This window comes from Cuculus canorus, chromosome 3, assembly GCF_017976375.1.
Source record: "Cuculus canorus isolate bCucCan1 chromosome 3, bCucCan1.pri, whole genome shotgun sequence".
NCBI classification, from domain to species: Eukaryota; Metazoa; Chordata; class Aves; order Cuculiformes; family Cuculidae; genus Cuculus; species Cuculus canorus.
Window position 1 is genome coordinate 79,943,150 of NC_071403.1, and position 19,806 is coordinate 79,962,955.

Sequence of the window (19,806 nt, forward strand, 5' to 3'; positions counted from 1 at the left end):
CACATGAGCTAGCAAAAACCTTTCTAAGAGCACGTTTGCAGGGAGGCAGCAAGAGTTTTGGTTTCCTTTAGATTAAAAGAATGTATGTGATGATCTGCTGGTAAATTTTGTTACAGTCTCACCTCCCTCAAACAGTCATGATGTCATTCCTCCTTGTACAAATCAAATTAGGCTTTTCCATACTGTAGACATCAGCAAACTTATGAGTAGACCACTAACAGGAACTCTGAATCAAAATTAAAAATTACAATGGGCCTTAAAAAATGCTTCAGTTTTAACCCATGAAAGGAGAGAGCTAGCCACTGCTAATGGGGAAATAATGAGTTCAACCATTCAGACAAAATGTGGCTACTTGATTTTGTCTTCACTGGTCTCTGGTTTCCCTTGATGAATGAAAAACTCTGAAATTTTTCTTTCACTCCTTGAGTTTTCCATCTGCTAGCAGAGCTAAAATTAGGTTTTTAAAATTATTATATATTTTTTAGACTGACGACAGCAGCAAGGACTGGCAGTATTGACTAGAGCTTACAGGAGGCACGTGCTGGACAGCCCGAAGCAGTGAGTTTCAGAAAACTGTAGAATACCCCCAAAGAAAAGTACATCTTCCACCACCACTACAAATACCAGCTGCACAAGACAAAAGCAATACATCAAGCAATCTTTTTCAGTAACTGCTACCTATACGCTGGTAATACCTGCATATCCTTAAAACCCAATTCATGAAGTGTCTTTTCGTCATAATCAGTTGTCAGTTCATGCCCAGATGAAATCATTCTTACAGGCCCCATGAGACCACCTAGGACAAAAAAAATATTTAAGTAAACTTTTGAAATCAGTATAATTTCTAATGAAAGTGCTAAGACTTATTTTTAATAGCATACCCTTCAGCAGCATTTAAAATGAGGCAAAATTTTTATGCAATTTCCTTATGAAAACTGGTTATTACAATAAAATACATTTCCTTGCATGTATTTAGAAATACCTTTTCAACAGTAGTTTGCCCAATTTTGTACTGAAAAGTGTCCACAATACAGATTAAAACATACCTTCCATATTTTGTAGTAAATAATGCTATGCCAGAGAAGGATAAGGGAAAATTATTGTCATAATCAACAAAATCCCTTTTTATCACACACACCTGTTACCTGTACCAAGTAAAATAATTTCAAAGCGATAAAGGCAGGCAGACACATCACCCACAAAAATAATGCAGAAATCTACCATCTTCTGCACCTCAGCAAACTAGTAACAGATTTCAGAAAAAAGAATACGATAAACAACCTGAGTGAGAACCAAATGCAATCTCACATTTCTCTGAGCAATGAAGATTCCACATGAGCAAGAGTCAGAATCATAGAATCACTAGGTTGGAAAAGACCCACTGGATCATCCAGTCCAACCATTCCTAACAATCCCTAAACCATACCCCTCAACACCTCATCCACCCATCCCTTAAACACCTCAGATGTTACAATACATACTGGGACTTCAAAATAATTATGTGGTAATTGTCCGGTAAACAGAGGGGGAAAAAATCAAGTTTATTGTACTGAAAGGGAGTTAAAAAGAACATTAACAAATGCAAAGGCACCTACTACTTACAGATACATTCCCAAAGTTTTGGCTAGTGGGCATTCTTGGATATTCCCTTGACAGAAACATAAGGGCCCAGCCTTCAGAAATGTACCTGTAACTAATAAATGCTTTAAGGTTCTTTTAGCCCACCTCAGAAGCTGCAGCTTCACTTCCCACAATAATAGTTACCTCAACTTCTGTTACTTCTCTTTAACATTAATTTTCAGTGTCCTCATCTTCCCAAACTAAATTTCTTTTTAAGATAACACGTTAGATATGACTGGCATCACTTCAAACATTCCATTTGTTTGTGAATCTCAAGAGCAGGAAAATTAAAATAACACTTTGTGCAAAGATACTGGGAACAACATGGGCATCTCCACAGCGGTGAAAAGCCAGGCCAAGAGGACTGCTGAAGGAGGCCAACAGCATGAGGAAGTGCCGGTCACAGTACACAACAGATGAAAGAAATTACAGTGCAAGTCTAGAATTTCAAGAGCCAGAAGTTAATGAAAATATTCTGTTACCTCTGTTTTGTGAAACTCGAATCCCACCTGAGATATAACAACTAAAAATCAATTAAGGATAACAACATTCAGCTCTCTAAACAAAAGGTAAGAAAAAACTTGTACTCTGACATCGTGAGTCTTTAATTTTAACTGGAATTTGATAAACGCTGCTCAGATTTCTACCTAAGTTGATGAAATTATTGCCATTTCAGGTTCCTAACCAGGAATTGGTTTTTGCTGTAGGTTAGCTAATGCAGGTATATTAAAATGCATATAGTAGAAGGCCAATAAGACAGAAATGTGCACTATGTACCTTACATCTCCCGTGATGCAGAATGACCCAACTTTTTAAGTGTAAACAGTTAATACACTGAATCATAACTCACACAGATTTTTATTATTAGAAAGTCCCTTTCCTTTGTTTTTAGTCTATTCAAAAACAGTCCCCCAAAATAGGGTACAGATGAGTAAAATCACAGCTGTCAAGCACAAGTCTCAGTTTCAGTCCTATTTTCTAGAAATTAGCTGTTGTAGAGTAAAAGTCACTTAACTAGATTATACCAAACTTACAGTGGCATGCACAGAACAATGCAGAAACACTTCTTCAGGATTTAGGTTAATAAAGAGATTTAGCCTCTTAATAGGATTTTATGCACTTTTCAGCCAACACAGATATCAATTACAAGACAAAGCACTTAGAGACATTAACACAGCTTTTAAACCTAGTGAAGGACACTGGGTTTATGAATCCACAGATAAAGTTTTATGGTTCTTCGGTTTCCCATAGTTAGTGTACGCTAATAATTACTGTAATAAACACAGAAAAAGTAAAACAACATCCACAAAAAGTGGATATCAGTACAGGCATTCTATGATATCGTACAAATGTATAATGACTGAACTGCAGCTGCTGTAGGATTGCAATTCTGAATTTTCAGAGTCATCTGTTTCTAAAATCCCAGCTAAAACAAAAACAAAAATTCCCACTATGTGGCTATACTTGGTGGAAAACAAGAGTTTCTTCACTAAAGCAGCTTTTGGCTGGAAAAGGATTTCACAAAGAAGGTAACTGAGATGCCTAAAATTCAGTCTGGTTTACTCACAGCATGTCTCATTAAAACATTTTTTCTACAAGCTGTTTAAACTATGAGAAGAAAGTCAGATTCATGATTACGTATATACCAACGGTTAAAGAGGTTAATGGACAGAATTTGTTCAGAATTTGTTCAGTTATGTGCTAACTCTTGCTCTTAATGAGAAAGAAAACAGGAAAACGCTGCAGAGAAGAAAATTGATAAAGCAATAACAATTTGTACAGATGTAACCTAAAAAAATTGCTATAATAGATAGCATTAGTAGGATTTGGAAAATCTCCTCCTCCTCCTCCTCCTAAAAGATAAAGCAGAAACTTTCATCCACTCAGAACACAGAGGAAGGGAACAACAATGTAATGTAATGTATTCATTACACTGTAAGCAAGCAATGACTATCTCAGGACCAAGGTGACATTCCAAATGAAGAGCATCCAAAGACAGTAAATAATCATTTTTACTAAAGGATAATCATAAATTAAAAAGCAGTTGCAGGAGTAAGGAAAATGTTACACCTGACTGGAATACATATATGTAGGATATAAATTATGAATTTGAATATTTCAAATTCTGAACCAATAACAGAGCCAGAAGTGTATAAATTTCACAAAATGTAGAATAAGGCTCTATGTAATAGAATCTCCAAATTACAGAAAACAACACAATTAATTAAAACAACAACAAGAAAAATAATGTGGGAAGAAGTCTATTGGGACTCAAGAGCATAGCTAGATCTAAGGACCTTTGGCAGAGCTACATTTACTTTGCTATTACAAATAAACGGCTGAAGAAACATTATTAATTAAAATTGAGGGTGATGCTAACTACACCTACAGCTAGAAGAAAATAAATTATAATGCTTGCTTATTTAGGATGTATGGAGAAATAAAACCCACAATCTTCTAAGCAATAAATGCACTCACAAGGGCAAAAACCAGTTATGAGTTCTACAGCTTACCAGGGAAATCCCCTTTGCGGCTGCTTTGGCCAAACTCCTGAAGCTGCGCCTGTTGATTTATTTGCTCCTTCTGCAAATTTTCGTACCAATGGGTGACTTCCGCCCGTAGATCAGCCACCTGGTCACTAGGATACATTTCTATAGTCATCTGGAATAAAACACATATTTTATTTTCCGAAGTGCACAATGGACTTAGTGGAACTTAAAATATACAATGTACTTATAAAACGGCTTTTAACTACCTTGTCAGGAAGTCCAGCTGGCTGACATACAATTCTTAGTGGTAGCGACTGTTTATCACTCAGGGCTTTCAAGTGACTGCCGATACCAGTGCCTTCAATCTGCCACTGTCTTAGATGATATGCAAACCTTAAGGAGAGGAATAAACATTGAAAAAGTATTTTTGTCAGAACCTATTTAGGACAAACGTGTGATAAACAATGAGAGGAAAGACAAAACTTGCACCTGCATTCACTGCTTTTTCAAAATAAGTGGAAGTTATTGATATTCTCACTATTTTTCTATTAAGACTAAAATAACGTCAAAAAAATTTCTTTGATGAGGGACAGGGAAACAGGAACCACGTTCATATGTCTTTAAAAAGGACGAGGGCCAACTCTCATAACTGTTTAAACTTTAATATATTACCTTTCAAAATTATCCACTACTGTCGTTAGTTTACACAAAGAAAGCCAAATAAGCTAATACTTAAATTAATAATAACTCATAACTCATTAATGATTATGACAAGAGGAACGTAAATAAATTCTGCATCCAAATATATCAAGGGAGCCATTTACCTTCTCCTAAAAGCCTCCAGGTGTGTTTTCAGCATCAAGAGTCCTCTTTCAATAATGGTCAGACTGGAATGCGAGTCTTGCTCAAGGTTACTAGAAGCTATCATCAGACTCTCCATACACTTGCTAATAAATTCCTGTTCTTTTTCCAGGCCAGTTTTACCTGTAGTACGAGTTAAAGTAAATTTGGCACACACAAATTTGGGACTATGCATTTTAAGACTAAGAATAAAAAAAGATAATGCTAGGTATTCTTTAAAACATTCTAAAGATAAAACAAAACTAAAAACCCATACCATTGATATAATAAGAGTTGATGTACTGGATGGCTGCTCGACTGACATCACCAGAATGTGCTCTTAAAGCAATACCCCAGAACTGGTCCATGCCACACAACTGTTTCAACAAAAGGAAAACAAACACATAAACAAAACATTGCCTCATTATTTTACTGAGAGTGGTGCTTTTCTGACCAGAGACATGTTATTTGCCTCCTGATAAAATTACTAAAAACATCTCCATTTTTCCTGTGCTCAAGTTCTCCTCACTGCACACATCAATCACTACAAAATTCTAACTTTCAAAGACATATTTTCCTACTTTGAAGCAAGAGGAGAACAGGTTAGTATTCAAGAGTGCATTTTAATTTCTGACAAACAGGAATACCTTTCAATGAAGCCTTGATACCACAACTACAATTGATAATCATTGCAAGAATATTAGTTTTAATAAAAAATTACCTCAAATAAGTTCACAGAAAAATAGCCCATATATCATTTTATTTCTAAGATAGTTTCTGTATTAAAAAATACAGAAGAAAATCTTCTGAAGCACATCATATGTAAACTAGGAAACATTTTACTGTAGTTTTCTAGTCAGAATCAAATACACCTAACAGAATGTCATCTGAATCTTTTTATTTATGAAACTGAGTGTTACATATCCGTTCTTTAAACACAACAGAAAATACAGTACAGTTACGCTAAGAATACGATAGACTGCACACAGGTATGCTGGAAACAGGTATCACTTTCTTCATGGTTTCCTATCTCTGCCTCTAGAGACAAAAGCCATGCATGCTCGAAGTCATGAGGGAATGTCAGGATCATTGGCCTCTTTTCTTCCCATTTCACTGTCCCGCATTTGGAACTTTTGAGTCCTTACCTTCCAAGGCTCTTCTCAAGGCAGAAATCTCCACCATGACAGGCTGTGACATTATTATCTCAAACCAGTAAAAAACATCCAAGCCAGTAAGTTCTCAAGAGGTATGCTGCTGCAGGCAAGTAATTCAGCTTTCCCCTTCCCTCAGAAAAACATGAGCATAGAATCTAGGCTTACCTCTGAGTTTGAGCCACCATCATATGCACTAGTAGCCAATCGAGCCAAATTACACAAATGCTGGAAGAGGTTTAGGCCAGTCATACTAATAGTTTCAGGTTTTAGTTGTGGCATCTAAATAAAATGAATGTACTTCAGTGTGGAAAAAGACACTCAGTGATGCAACAAATAGCAATTACAAGGTACTTATTTCATAAGCATTAGCACAGAAAAATGTCATTGCTACTACCAAGCATGTTAGAATGTAGTAGATTAATTAAAGTTTATTCCTGCAAAAGATGACTCACTCTGAATTTTACATATAATACAAAACATCGACTATAATTGGCTTAAAGAAACCTCCTTAGCACTGATTTGGATTGTAACAGTGCAGAGGGAATAAAAATTACTACCGTAACATTAACTGCTTAACTTATCAACAGCAAGACAATTTGTTCATGCACATGATGTGTACTCACACACTTAAAAACTAGGCAAAAGATGTGTAACTATGAAAAAGAACTAGACTACACTAATTACTGCACAATGCATCCATTTTGTTATGTCATCTGTTGATATGGATGAGACCCCTTGCTGAAAGCTCTACTGTTGCATCTTTGTATTTTCAGTGGATGTAAGAATGAGATTTTTACGCCCCTCTCAAAAAGAAGAAAAGTTATTTGTTTAGTCTGGTAGCTACAATTCAGAAAGGATAGTTTTGGGTGGCTTTTTTTTCCTCCAAATGAAAATGAAGCACAACGTAGCTTCAGCTACAACACGCAGGCTATTTACAAAGAAACATGCAGGTAAATACTAACGCGAAAAGAACTAATGCCAATCTGTTCCCCTCTTCTCTCCAAGCAGAGAAAAAAAATCACTGCATGACAACTGGGGCCCTCACAGAATACTGAAGACATATTTTTCACAGAAACAATTTTAAATACATTAAATAGTGCTGATATGGAAAGAAACACTTTTATTAGAATTAGCAAGGTTGCAATAAACCCTCTACATACCTTTTCCAAAAAAAGATGCTTGTAAGTCTCCATACCCATAGCATGCTGATCCTTGCTTCGTACTTGATTTAAAAACCAGTGTAGTGCATCATCAAAACATTCAGAATCTTCTACTAAGCAGTGCCACAGTATGTCCACTTGTTCTAAACTCAACCCTAAAATTAGGGAAGTACATTTAACTACTCCTTTATAACATTAAATACATAGTGATACTGTACAACACCCAAGAATGCATAAAGAAAAATCAGAATAGTTTTTGTTGGGACAAGAACGTTTTTGAAAGAACAAAAGAAAAATACACCACCTACCGATTAGGAATCATACATTCTTCCTCTTTTAGAGTGGGCAATCAGCTACAGTTTTTGGTCATTAGTGCTGTCAGCTGTTACTAAACTAGTGAGTAGTGTGGGCTGACCTGAGATCTCCTACCAAACAGCTGCTTGGTTCTCAGTTCACAAAAAATTACTGGGTACGACCTAGAGGCCAGCTTTAAGCTGGGTACTGAGACTGTGACTGAAAATGGTATGTCTAACTATTTCATTGTTACTCCCTTCAAGAGAACTGTAGGTTTATTTTCTTAGTTGGCACATAAACACTTGTGATCCCCAAAATTTCTTTATAAAGAATTGTGGCTATCCTGTCAACAACAGCAAACACAGTGTTAAAAGGTTTATTTTTCTCTTGGCTACAGGTATTCTCGTTCCTTCCTGTATTCTACTCTAATGACCAGAGGTACAAGCCATGTGAACACCAGCTTCATAACTACTTCTAACAGAACTACCCAAATGACTCCTCCCTTCAGTTGTTTTAATAAATGACCTCAATATACAATCAACTGAAAGTCTGTACAGAGCTGATGCTGAGACAACACTGTATTGGTTTACAAGGGCTTAAGAAGAGAGCAGACAAACAATTCATGGAACAAAAAGCCACCAACAGTTATTAAAACCACAGAAAATTATGTTCAACTTTTAATTCCATCGGAATTAAAAAAAAAAATCTATTTTTTACCTTGCAGAGTGAAAAGATTTCAGCATCTGTACAGACGACTATCAATCAGAAAACCACTTTTGCAAAAGACTCTACAGGAATGTAAACCACTTTCTGACAGTATCAAAATATATAGAATTATTCCTTTTTGGTATCACAACTTAATTACAGTGCACTCCAGTAGATCAGTGGGAACGTTACGGATATGAACCAAAACCCACAAATACAGACTATATTCTCTTCATTTCAGTAATGACCACAACCCTAATATTTAGAAAAAACAAAGCGCAGAGGACATAAAAATTCGTTCTCATAGAACTGCTATAGAATCCAAATTCTATTGTTGGTTCTGTGCTTTCATCAAAAAATATTCTTTCTTTTGAAACAGTACCAGAGGTTATTTAAAACTGTATCTGTTTAGAACATTATACTTACTTAAGCTAACACTGATTTTTAAGAAATATCTAAGCCTTACTACGAGGTGCTTCTCTGAAAAGCTCACATCAAATACTTACTGAAATGATCTGGTGATCCTAGGGTTGAAAACACACACGTGAGGAACTGAAGACGAACCTGAACTTCTGCACTGTGGCTGTATCTAGAATTTAAATTTGAAGAACTTTATTTAACTGCTTATTGTCATAACTTTTTTCCCCACACACAGATGTGCCTCTTAAAACCATAAATAACTTTTCTTATAAATTTCTTTCTGAGCTTCTAGTTCAGCACATGGTCTGTAGGCTCCAGCTGTACACATTACAGACCGACACCAAACAAGTGGATTGACATCCTAGCTGTTACTAGATAAGGTACCTTTTTGTGTTGTTTTATTGTTGGGGGGATTGCAAGTGGGTCTTTTTGCTACAGAGTCCAATTCGAGTCCAATTTTGTCATTAGCAACTTTCAAGTTCTGACCTTAATTTCTTCCCTAACTTGTTTCTACTCTGAATTCCCTATCCCAGCTGATACACACTCTTTATAAAAATATTTTTATAAATTATAACTATATGAACTCTATTTATATTTATAAGGTAGAAGCTTAATGGTCAAAAGAGCAGAACAATGTATTGGTTTGCCTGAATTTAAAAAAAACTCATCACACTTTTAAACAGCTTTCGAAGTTATTTCTCACTAGAGCAGTGCTTAGTATAATGGTGTATGGTGAAGTGAAAATTTGACCCATAAATAGCAACACTGTTCAATTCTGGATGCCCGTATTTACATACTGACTTTGACATCTGAACTGTCTATTCCTCTGGGATTGGGAAGCTAAAAATAGTAATCAATTGCACGTATACAACTAATTTTAATCATACACGTTGGAAAGTGCAGATGAATGTGTTAAACAAAAAAAACACTGTGAAGATTAACAATAATGGATTTCAAAACTGAAACATTTGAATAGTTTTATGATATGAAATCACTTTAAATTGATTTGCATTTATAAAATATTTGTGTTTTATTTGTAAACAAATATTCGACATCATGTTTAACAAAATGACAGAGTTGTGTGACTTTTTCTTAAGGAAAAGGAAGTTATTTAAAACATTATTTTTACAGCCCTTTGTCTCCTTAAGCATGTAATGTTCCTACAGAAAGTATTTACTTATAAGAACACATCAGAAGCATTAGAAGCAGAAATGTTCAAAAATGTAAAGAGCCAAACACTCCAAGTCAGTTGTGTACTTACAATGCATGTTTATGTCGTCCTTCCCTGACTGCCTGAATGTAGTGTACCAAATTATCAAAGAAAAGTTTCATCATATTGAGTTCCTTTTCTGCCCACCTGTGTCAATTTAAAGGGCAGAAGATATTACAATTTGCTTAAAAAGAAAAGCTACAGAAATTAGACAGCTATTACAAGAAAACTGCATTCACATACACCCAAAGTAAACATTCCATTTTCCATCTACTATGAATTCAGGAGTATTTTCCAGTACGGTACTCTCCTCTTCCTTTTCATCGTTGTTATTTTCAGGCATAGGACTGACAGAGAACCCTCCCTTCTGAGACCATGAAAACTGTTCCTAAAGGCCCTCATTCAGAAAAAGTCTAAGCCAAAACTCAGAACTGGGCATGTATTTAAATTTCACGTCAAAAAGACCAAGGAAAATTGCTGGCAATCACTGTAATCTTTCCCAGAACTCCCTGTAGTTCTCTACATGCAGATGAGCCAGCTATACAGTTTGTCCTCATAAGGAATACTATACTATATACCTTCACGTGATTTTCTTATAAGCCAAATCTTTTATTATTGAGAAGCATTCAAGATGCAATCAGAACAGTATGATGTAACATCAAGTCATTCCAACCTTTTAAAATATACTATTATTGGATGTTTAGTACCGTCTGCAAGCCCTTTGGGATTTAATGGGTAGAGATTAAAAAACCCCATAAAATAGTCTTCACCTCAGTTACAACAGTAGTGTGTGTTGTGAAGAAACACAGGCCTGAGCGATTCAGCAAGCTCACACAACTAGGCCAGGTAACAGACAGATGATAACCTCAGGTCCTCATTAATTTGGACCACACTCAAGGAGCAAGCCTTCCCACAATCTCCTAAATGTCATCGCTTCTGCTGGCTTAGTCTGTTGGGGACAGGAGGCAACTTACATCGTTATCCAATGGGTATCATAACTGCTTCCAAATTGTTGAAATGTACCAAACAGCTTTGGAAGAAGGCGAAGTGAAACTACTACTGATCTAAAGGAGAAAGAGAGAAATGATGACAATGTATGATTGTTACAAAATTAAAAGAGTCAACTTTAAAATTACTTTGAGAAGATCAGGATCAGTGAGCAAACAGGCTAACTGAAAGCACTGGAAATATCAATGTGAAGTTTACCATCAAGTCAGCCAATTAGTCTTCTGAATCTTAACTACACGTACTTCACATGTGTAATGTAATACCCTGGACACATAGCTGTTGGACAAGTATAAAAATAAAACAGTAGACATTTTTCCTTATTAAAAATCATTTATATGTCAAGCAAAAATCTTATTTTTAAGTTTCATAATACTTATCTTTTGAAATTTCAGCAAAATTAGTATGGATTTTCTACAAACCGATGACATAGCAGAAAAATCTGCCTCAAACTGATTACAGACACAAGTAGATGTGTATTCTGAGCAAAACTCAAGAAGTGCGTAACTGCATGTGATGGAACTCTCGTATCAGCGACAAGTGTCTTCAGCTCTCTCTTATTAATTAATATCTCAGTATACTTATCTCATAAACAGTGTTCTTAGCAAAGAGTTAACAACATAACACTGCAGGTGATACCCAGCAGTTGATTAGTCGCATCAACAAAATAAATTGCCAATCTTTTTTGCCAGTCTTTTCAAATTGTACAATCTCACAGCTTTGGCTGATATTAAAACAAGTTCTCAGATCAAGGTATTACTTCAGCCTCCAGCTGTTTCTTCACAGAAATTAAGCCCCACAATAAACTTGGTGGAAAAGAACATGTCTGTTCCTCAGTCACTTGCACGTAAATTCTAAACATTTAAATCAAAGTGCTTATGCTAAGGCACCCGACCTTGCATTCAACTGGCTAAGATGTGGACCCAATTTTACCAGCTGGTAGGAAGGCAGTAACCTCTGGCAGAAGGGAGAATGGACATACGCAACAAGATGAGAAATTCAGAACACTGATAGAATACAAACATGGAACATCAGATACAGTCATAATGCTCTGAAAACTATACTTTAGCTTTCTTTAGCTTTTATACTTTAGCTTTCATCTGGTTTAACTTGTCTTCTGTAAAGTTAAATAGCTGTTACAGTCACCTTACATTTCCTATATGTAGTAAAACCAGATAAATGTAAAAACAGATAATTCATGATTTAAGTTACCTGTTGTTTGCTAAATTTTCTAAGCAGCCTTCAATAAATCTCATTCGAATCTGTCTGTCAGTGAACCAGCATACTAAAGAACAGAGCAGCTTCTCTGCTTCGTTTATTAACCCTTCGGAGAGATGAATCTACAGCAAGTAGAAAGAAAGGTCACTGAATAGTATATATTTATTTTCTTTAAAAAATATTATTTTCTGGTATTCAACTTACTGCATCTTCATCCTGGACCAGATCCCACAAAAGGGTATTTCCTTTCTTACAAACATTATCCAAATTAATATCCGTCACTGCATTGCTATTATATTGATGTTTATGAACTGCTGGTCCTGAACAAAATACAAAGACATTGAATAAATAGAAGGAACTATCTAATCTGAACATTATTCCTTAAGCATATGAGCAAAAACATGTTTTATTTGCAAACTTGGCTATTTTAAAGTGCATACAACAACACTGTAATCGCAGTCTTTTCCACATAGGCATTCTTAAAAGAAGACAAAAGTATCATGACGACACAAGAAGTTAACAAGACAGTTAAACCAATGTTTATACTGTTCTTGGCTAACGGCAATGCAATAAAACCAGTACTTAAGAGCTGCAGGTGCAACTGCTTAACTTCAGCAGATTTAATTCACAGTATAATTAAAATATTTCTTAAGTCTTTCTATAGTTCTGTGGTTGGAAAGGAGGTATCTTTATAACTACGATGGTGGAAAAGCAAAAAAAGAAAAAGCAGATTTCAATAAATTCCCCCCATACCGCATGATCTCCTACATCTAAGTGAAAAACAGGAAAAACAATTAGGTTTTTTATATATGATAGAGTATCAAAGTGCATTATTTCAAAAACTCATCATGTTTTCATAAACACTGATAAGCATTTTCCTTCCCTGTGGCCACAGCTGGCACCATTCATTTATCTACTACTTGATACTATGTACATGTAACAGCAAAGCCAAATAGAAAATTTAGGCTGCGTGTAGGTCACTGCAATTATGTGCACGTGCAAAACTAGAGATGTCAAAAATAATCTGCACTGAAGGCCTCACGCTCAAACAGTAATTTGTATCTTCAGTAAGATGTGTAATACCTATGGAAAACACTGCAAAAATATGCTGATTTACATCATGTTTTAACTACAAAGTGTTAAAAGTTTACTGAACTCTGTAGCGTAGGAAAAAAAATCCTTCCAAATTTTCAATGTCAAGCTGAAATTATAATTCAGTTCCACATAACAAGAAATGCTAAGCCTAAAGAAAAGAAGAGATTTTTTACTCAACTATGTTTCAGAAAAACATATAAATAGTACTGGTTTCACTGTCAGGCTAGTGAAGAAAAATGTTAAACCTTCACTAATCATACCTACCATTATATTTAAAAGGAGAATAAAACAGAAAATAAAGCTGCCACAATAGCATATGGAAAGATGATATAATTCTTGAGAAGTGTTTTAGTAGCATCTTAAATTGTACCCTGAAGTAAACTAGAAGATTTGGCAGTGTAAGATGAAATAGCATAAAATGCCCTTTAAGGCAAGATCTCTATAATATCAAGTTATATCATAAATCGTTTTTCCAAAATTATCCTCTGCACAGCCCATTATGGTTAATTCATTTAAGATGACAAGTGTGCGGAATCACAATAAGATCCACCCACCAGAAGAAAAGCTGCATAAGATTTCAAAGATAGAGGAAAAAAAATGCACATTTCAGGATTGCCTTTCTTTTTACTTTAATATCTGATTAGAAAAAAACATTTCCTAGGCTTTTTAGTGCCTTTATTTGTTTTAACTTGCATTAAAAGCTCCGGTATATATGAAGAGGGGGGAAAAAAAAAAAAAAAGGCTAATACAGCTACTACAGCTACATCTAATGTGATACAAAAACAAACCTCTTGGAGAAAGAGCAAAATCTCAGTAGTCACTGTGGTTTCATTGAGCAAATGTCCATGCATGGTTAAAATACTCTGAATTACTTCAATTATTGGAGACTAATTAAAAAATATATAAAACCAACTTAGAAGTACAATGTTTTTCTGGTTTCTTTTTATCACTCTTACCTTGACTAAGATGTTCATGATAGATAGAGGCAAGGTTAGGAAGGTGCTGCTGAAGATGAGACGTTAGCTCAGCATGTGAATTAATCTGTACCAGCTCTTCTTCACAGCCAGACTCCTCGCCATCAAAATCAGCCATGTTTTTCTCTGATTTTGCACTGACTTGGGAACTACTGCAACTGACATCATCTGCACTTAGCATATCGTCAACCATATGCCTGTGTTAGAATGGACAATATTAAAGATAAAGTTGTTTACAGCAGACTACAAGTGAGTAGGTATCTCCCTAAAGCTAAAGTTAGGATGAACCATCTGTCTGAACAGCAGACCTTCATATGAATATGAAAAACTACTGCAGATAAATTGAAGGCCTCATTATCATGATGATTGTGTTGACTTCTTCAATTTAATTTTGCAAACCAATTTTAACATTTTGTTAAACACTGTCATATTTATTCAATACAAAAACTTCACAAGATGTTAACAGATTACTGTGTAACAATCATTTGTTAGACAAAATTACCCTGAAGTACAGCAAAATGTCCAAATAAATTTCTGCCCAGAATTTTGCTACCGCTTTTCTTTCTGTTGCAGAAGGAATCAGAAGAAATGTCAAGCTACCTACCTGTCATGGTGATGGTGGTGATGGTGGTGGTGGTGGTGATGCTGTGGCCCTATGAACTGTCGACAGTTAAATAATTCATTTCCAATAGTTTCCCCGAGGAAGTCCCCTGTGTGAGTTATACAAGAATCTTGCGACCCTTGTGAAATGTGAGCAGTGCTCATTTCCCCCGTTATATCATGCTCTGCATCCTCAGCATGAGAACAAGCGTCTAGAATTCTAATTCGATTATCCACTGGTGTCACAGAGTCAGTGTTAAAAACATGGTCCTTTCCTGCCCCATTATTTGCACCACTCCTCTCTGATGCCCCTTGTGAATCGCCGAGACAAATGCCTGTTTGCGATTCCAGTTTCCTGCTTCGTAGATCTGTGCTCCTACTGCTTTTCTGAGGATTATGACTCCTATCTTCTTCCTCTTCATCATCCTCCTCTTTGAGAGCTTCAATATCTGCAATGTCTTCAGACTGGACCTCACTGCCAGGGCTTCCAGCAGATTGGCTTGCATGACTGGAGTTGGCCTCATTACTGGATCCATCGCTGTGGCCACTGCTACTACCAGGACCACTACTGCCATCCTCACCACTGTTGGCTGTTTCATCAGAGCTTCCTTGCATGGATTCCTGGAATTATTATTTTTTTTAAGATTGTTGGAAATATAAAGCACCACTGAAAATACATAATCAACATCATCTTCATCATCATTCAAACAATATTCTTCATTTATGAGGAAACGCGTCAAGTCTAAAAGTCTTCATTCATTCTTTCTCAATTTGGTTGCCAATGACAAAATGCTCTGAGCAAGATACAGATTTAATAATTTAATTTTTGCAGTACATTATTTGCAACAGGGTTTATGTGCAGGCTTGGAACACACACAGTGTGACAACAATATGTCATGCAGACCCTTACTCAGAGATCAATCTCACTGAAATACAATTTAAATGTAGGAATTCAATTGTTTGAGGTGGTTTTTTTTTGTATCGCACTTGTTCACAGGCAAGGTGCAATATACTCTATGTAAACTGCACAGAAAACAAGTAAAGGTTCTAGCATTCCACTATCCTGCTGCAAGTACACACACACGCTACGTATCTGACTAGGTTTTGAAACGATTAAAGAAAAAATTATTTCCATAGGTAATAATAGGCAACTCGGTAACAAAAATCACAGACTACAATTTATACTCTTACCTCTGTGTCTGAAAGTCGCTGCTGCACATGTTTTGTTCTGTTAATAAGCTGTTCTTCCATTTCAATATCACTGCCTCCACTCTGATGGGTGTCACTGTTGTCACTGCTCTGAGGGCTTGCTGCTGGTGACCCTAGTTCAAAACCACATTTCCCAATTACTTTGTGATCTATATTTATTGGAATGTTAACAGCATTACATAAACCTGCCTCAAATGTTGAGCTCAACAGCATTCTTCCTGCAAACAGCTGAACAAAGGACATAACTCAAACAACCCGAGCACCTAAACACTAAAAATTCTACTTAGAACACTGAGGACTGCACTATATAATCTGTATTCTGTTGTCTCTTCTTGCCAGTATATAGCACAGTTATATGAATTTCCTAGATTCCGCACTAAATACAATTTTCACTTTACTTCTCGTGAAAACATAATTTCGAATTTTTACTAGTTTTTCCTTTATTCAAATTTGATGGCTGCAGAAAAACGTGGTATCAAACGTATGAGATTGCAGTGTACTTCTAAAACTATACTTACAAGGTGAAGGGACTGCTCTTCTGAGCTCCTCTTCTTCTGAAGGAAAAAAGCAGGATGGAAAAATAAGTGACTAAAAATCTTTTTGTCAGCATATAGTTGTCCATGATTCATAAAAATCAGCAGTGAGAAAAGAAAGGGAAACTACAGTAAAATGGCTGGGGCAGCAGATTTAATAATGACTGTGGGAAAGACACAGTCAAGTAAAAAAAAAAAAAAAAAAAAAAAAAAAAACCAAAAAACCCAGAAACAGCATGGAATATCAAAAACTAGGTAAAAAATAGATTTTTTTTTTTAAGGTTTTATGTAGCTATGTCAGTTACAGTTGTTCGGCAGAACGAGAAGAGTTAACCGAGGGGTTATGGACCATCCTCTGGATTAAAAAAAAAAGAAATAGAAAAATACATACTACTTTAGATATACAAACAGAATTGTTCTGAAACAGAAAGCTTTCCAAATGTGCTCACAAAGTTTTAATGCCTTCATCTTTATCCTCAACTTCTGCTCGAAAAATACGCCAGCATGACACTTTCAAAAAATTCTTCCAGTAAAAAGTTCCATAAATCCTTTTTGTCCAAAAAGTTCAGTTCTACTGGAAAACCACATACCTTTTTTGTTTCCCATGGGCAGATTGGTACTCAGTAAAGATGCAAAAGAGCTTTGTTTTGACAGTTGAGCCTTGGCTGCTAGTGCATTATTCCACAGAGCTTTTATAAGCATTGATGCCAAATACAAGGTCTATAAACAAAACCAGACGACAGTGCAATTAAGCAGGTGGTTTTATATGTAAAGATCCACTATCAATTTTTCTACATGCCAATACTACAGTTCACCAAAATAAACTCATCAAAATAGAGAAATGCTCAAAACGCTGTTAATGCTAAAAAAACTTTTTAAGTTCAGACATGAAGTTAAAATCTTCTATCAGTGGTTATGCAGTATTCAAAAACCACCAAATAAGATTATAATTCAAAAGCCAGCAGAGGCCTACTCGAAGAAACATGACTTCACTCATACAGTTTCCTCTCTTATGCATTAGTGAATATTACTTTTGCATGCATTCCTCTAGAAAGACAGACAAACCCAAAATGTTTATTATACTAAAAGAATTTCTTTCCTTGTTACAGAAATTTTGTTTGCCTTGTCTTTACCTGTTCAGTGTGAGCACTTGGATGAAGAGTTGAGACAAGGTTGAGAAGATGCCTAAGTGGGACAGGGTCCAAGTTTTTGATCAAAGAAGGAAACAAATCATGTATGTAACGACTGCAATGCTTTAGCTACAAAGTACAAACGGAGAAGGTAACAGGAACAGCAAAATAAACTTGAAAAAAATTCAAAGATCAAATTGCAGCAATTAAACAACATCTTTGCACAAATTCTCAGGAAGCACTTGTCCAATAATTCCAAACTATGTCAGACTTGCAATTTTGACTTAATTTTTATACGGTAAAGCAAGTAAAGTTTAGTGAAATCAAATGTAATAATATCTCCCTTAGTTCCAGTTCTAAAAGATCTGGTGAAAAGAAGAATGAGAAGTTTATTTTGTATTTTAACTTAGATTATCTTCTAAAATATTAGTGTATATGCTAAATCCTGAGGGAAATAATATTTACAATTACTATCTTACAAGCAGTGCTAACCACAAATACAGAGAGTACAGGCTAATATGAGACCAAGAATACGAAATGTATGAATTGTGTGAGGACTATTTATAATTCTTTTGTCTTTCCAGTAGTGGATGCCAAAAAAAAAAATAACAATGTGTTCAGCAAAAAAATATAACATGTTCGGCTAAACTACTCTATTTACACCTTAAAGTGACAGCTCTCCTAGGTGTTTCCTCCTAGGTTAAATTCTGGTTTTCACAGTCACTCCAAGGGTTTCATTACGTTTGTAAGGATGTTAATATTAAAAAAATGAAATAATGGTTAAGAGAGACTTTTAGAAAAAAACATAATTAAAGTGGGCTACTACATATGCTCCTCAAAAGCGTTTTTTTTTCATTACTTATTTATTTTATCTTGCCTTCCTGGCATATAAAATATCCATGTCAGCTGTTTAACGTGTACAAGCCATCTTTCACAGGACTCCAAACAGAATAAAATTATGTGGGTTCAATACAACAATGCATTTAAACACCTTGAGATACTTGCTTTAACTCAGAGAAAATAATTTTTGGTCAAGGAGTTAGTTTCAAAAGTGGAGAGTATATCCTTCAGCACCTTCTATTCTTTTAGTCTAAGGGTGTCAGTCTTTTAAGCAGTATTAGAGGTTTAAATCTTTTACAGGAAGTAATCAAGACATACTTAATTCTGATATCAAAAATATATAGTCTGAAAATATCAACATGTCAAAATGAACATGTCAACTGTTCATTACCAATCACTTGGGTGATTAAGTCTTACAAGTAGTATAAAAGTTTGAGGTCTAACACTAGTGCAAGCTAGTGTATGTGTGAAAAAACAAAAGGTAAAGCATCGTTTTAAAAATGTAAGTGAAATAAGTAGTTATTAATTACTGTAATATGGAAAACTGTTGGAGCCTCTTAGAGTCCGTGCTGTTATAATGAGCCTTTATTAACCTACCAGTTGCATGTTATGATAATGGACTACAGAGGTTTCAGAATGCACATACCAAAGTATTTGATTGAAACAAATTACACAGAAATATTGAACACATTAAAAAAACCCTTCAAGTTCTAACATGTGTAAAAGTATTTTCCTGTTCAAGAAGATCCATTTTATTTCTCTGACCTTCATTTTGAGTGTAGTTTTCAGAAAAATTGGCACTAAAACCTTAAGGGTTTTTTCATTTATTTTTTTTTGTTTGGGGTTTGATGGATTTTTTGGGGGGGGTGGTTTTGTGTGTGTGTTAGGGAGAGGATGTTTAGGTTTTGGGTTTGTTTTTATTTTTTTCATAACAAAGGGAGAATGAAACCATGGAAAAACAGTGTTCACAACAGGACATCAAACCGCCTACAGTATTCAAATCCCCTAAATAATAAAATTCACAACCTAAACCAAAAAAGCACAGCAATCTATTGCAAGTGGCAAACAAATATATCTTTCTGAAGGAAAAAAAAGCCTATCAGTTTCCAGGTTTACCAAGCAAAAAATAAAGTCTCAGTGCCTTTTATAGATTTTAACACCAGCACTGCAGCACAGCTCTAGACTTTACTGCAGCAATTTTCACCTGATTGTTCCCACCAGGAGTAACAGAAATGGAAGCTACAATACAAAGGAGCAAGGCGATTTAGCACAATAGTAAAAATATTACGTCTACCCTACAATCCTCATCC

General features: G+C 35.4%; 1 protein-coding gene across 8 annotated transcripts in view; it reads right to left on the bottom strand.

The window, feature by feature from the left end:
- USP34 (ubiquitin specific peptidase 34) overlaps nt 1-19,806 on the bottom strand; it is a 138,354-nt gene that overhangs the window by 62,072 nt on the left and 56,476 nt on the right. For 7 of the 8 annotated variants that reach the window (XM_054060864.1, XM_054060870.1, XM_054060867.1 and 4 more), the window contains exons 11-28: nt 17,660-17,785; nt 17,117-17,246; nt 16,512-16,547; nt 15,976-16,106; nt 14,789-15,405; nt 14,167-14,381; nt 12,320-12,435; nt 12,110-12,237; nt 10,867-10,956; nt 9,944-10,039; nt 8,769-8,851; nt 7,264-7,418; nt 6,269-6,382; nt 5,227-5,326; nt 4,934-5,093; nt 4,376-4,502; nt 4,134-4,281; nt 696-796 (exon numbers count right to left, since the gene is read on the bottom strand). In XM_054060864.1, coding sequence (XP_053916839.1) covers nt 696-796; nt 4,134-4,281; nt 4,376-4,502; nt 4,934-5,093; nt 5,227-5,326; nt 6,269-6,382; nt 7,264-7,418; nt 8,769-8,851; nt 9,944-10,039; nt 10,867-10,956; nt 12,110-12,237; nt 12,320-12,435; nt 14,167-14,381; nt 14,789-15,405; nt 15,976-16,106; nt 16,512-16,547; nt 17,117-17,246; nt 17,660-17,785 — 2,673 coding nt within the window. The remainder of the gene's footprint in view (nt 1-695; nt 797-4,133; nt 4,282-4,375; nt 4,503-4,933; nt 5,094-5,226; nt 5,327-6,268; nt 6,383-7,263; nt 7,419-8,768; nt 8,852-9,943; nt 10,040-10,866; nt 10,957-12,109; nt 12,238-12,319; nt 12,436-14,166; nt 14,382-14,788; nt 15,406-15,975; nt 16,107-16,511; nt 16,548-17,116; nt 17,247-17,659; nt 17,786-19,806) is intronic. The other variant, XM_054060865.1, reaches the window with a different exon arrangement.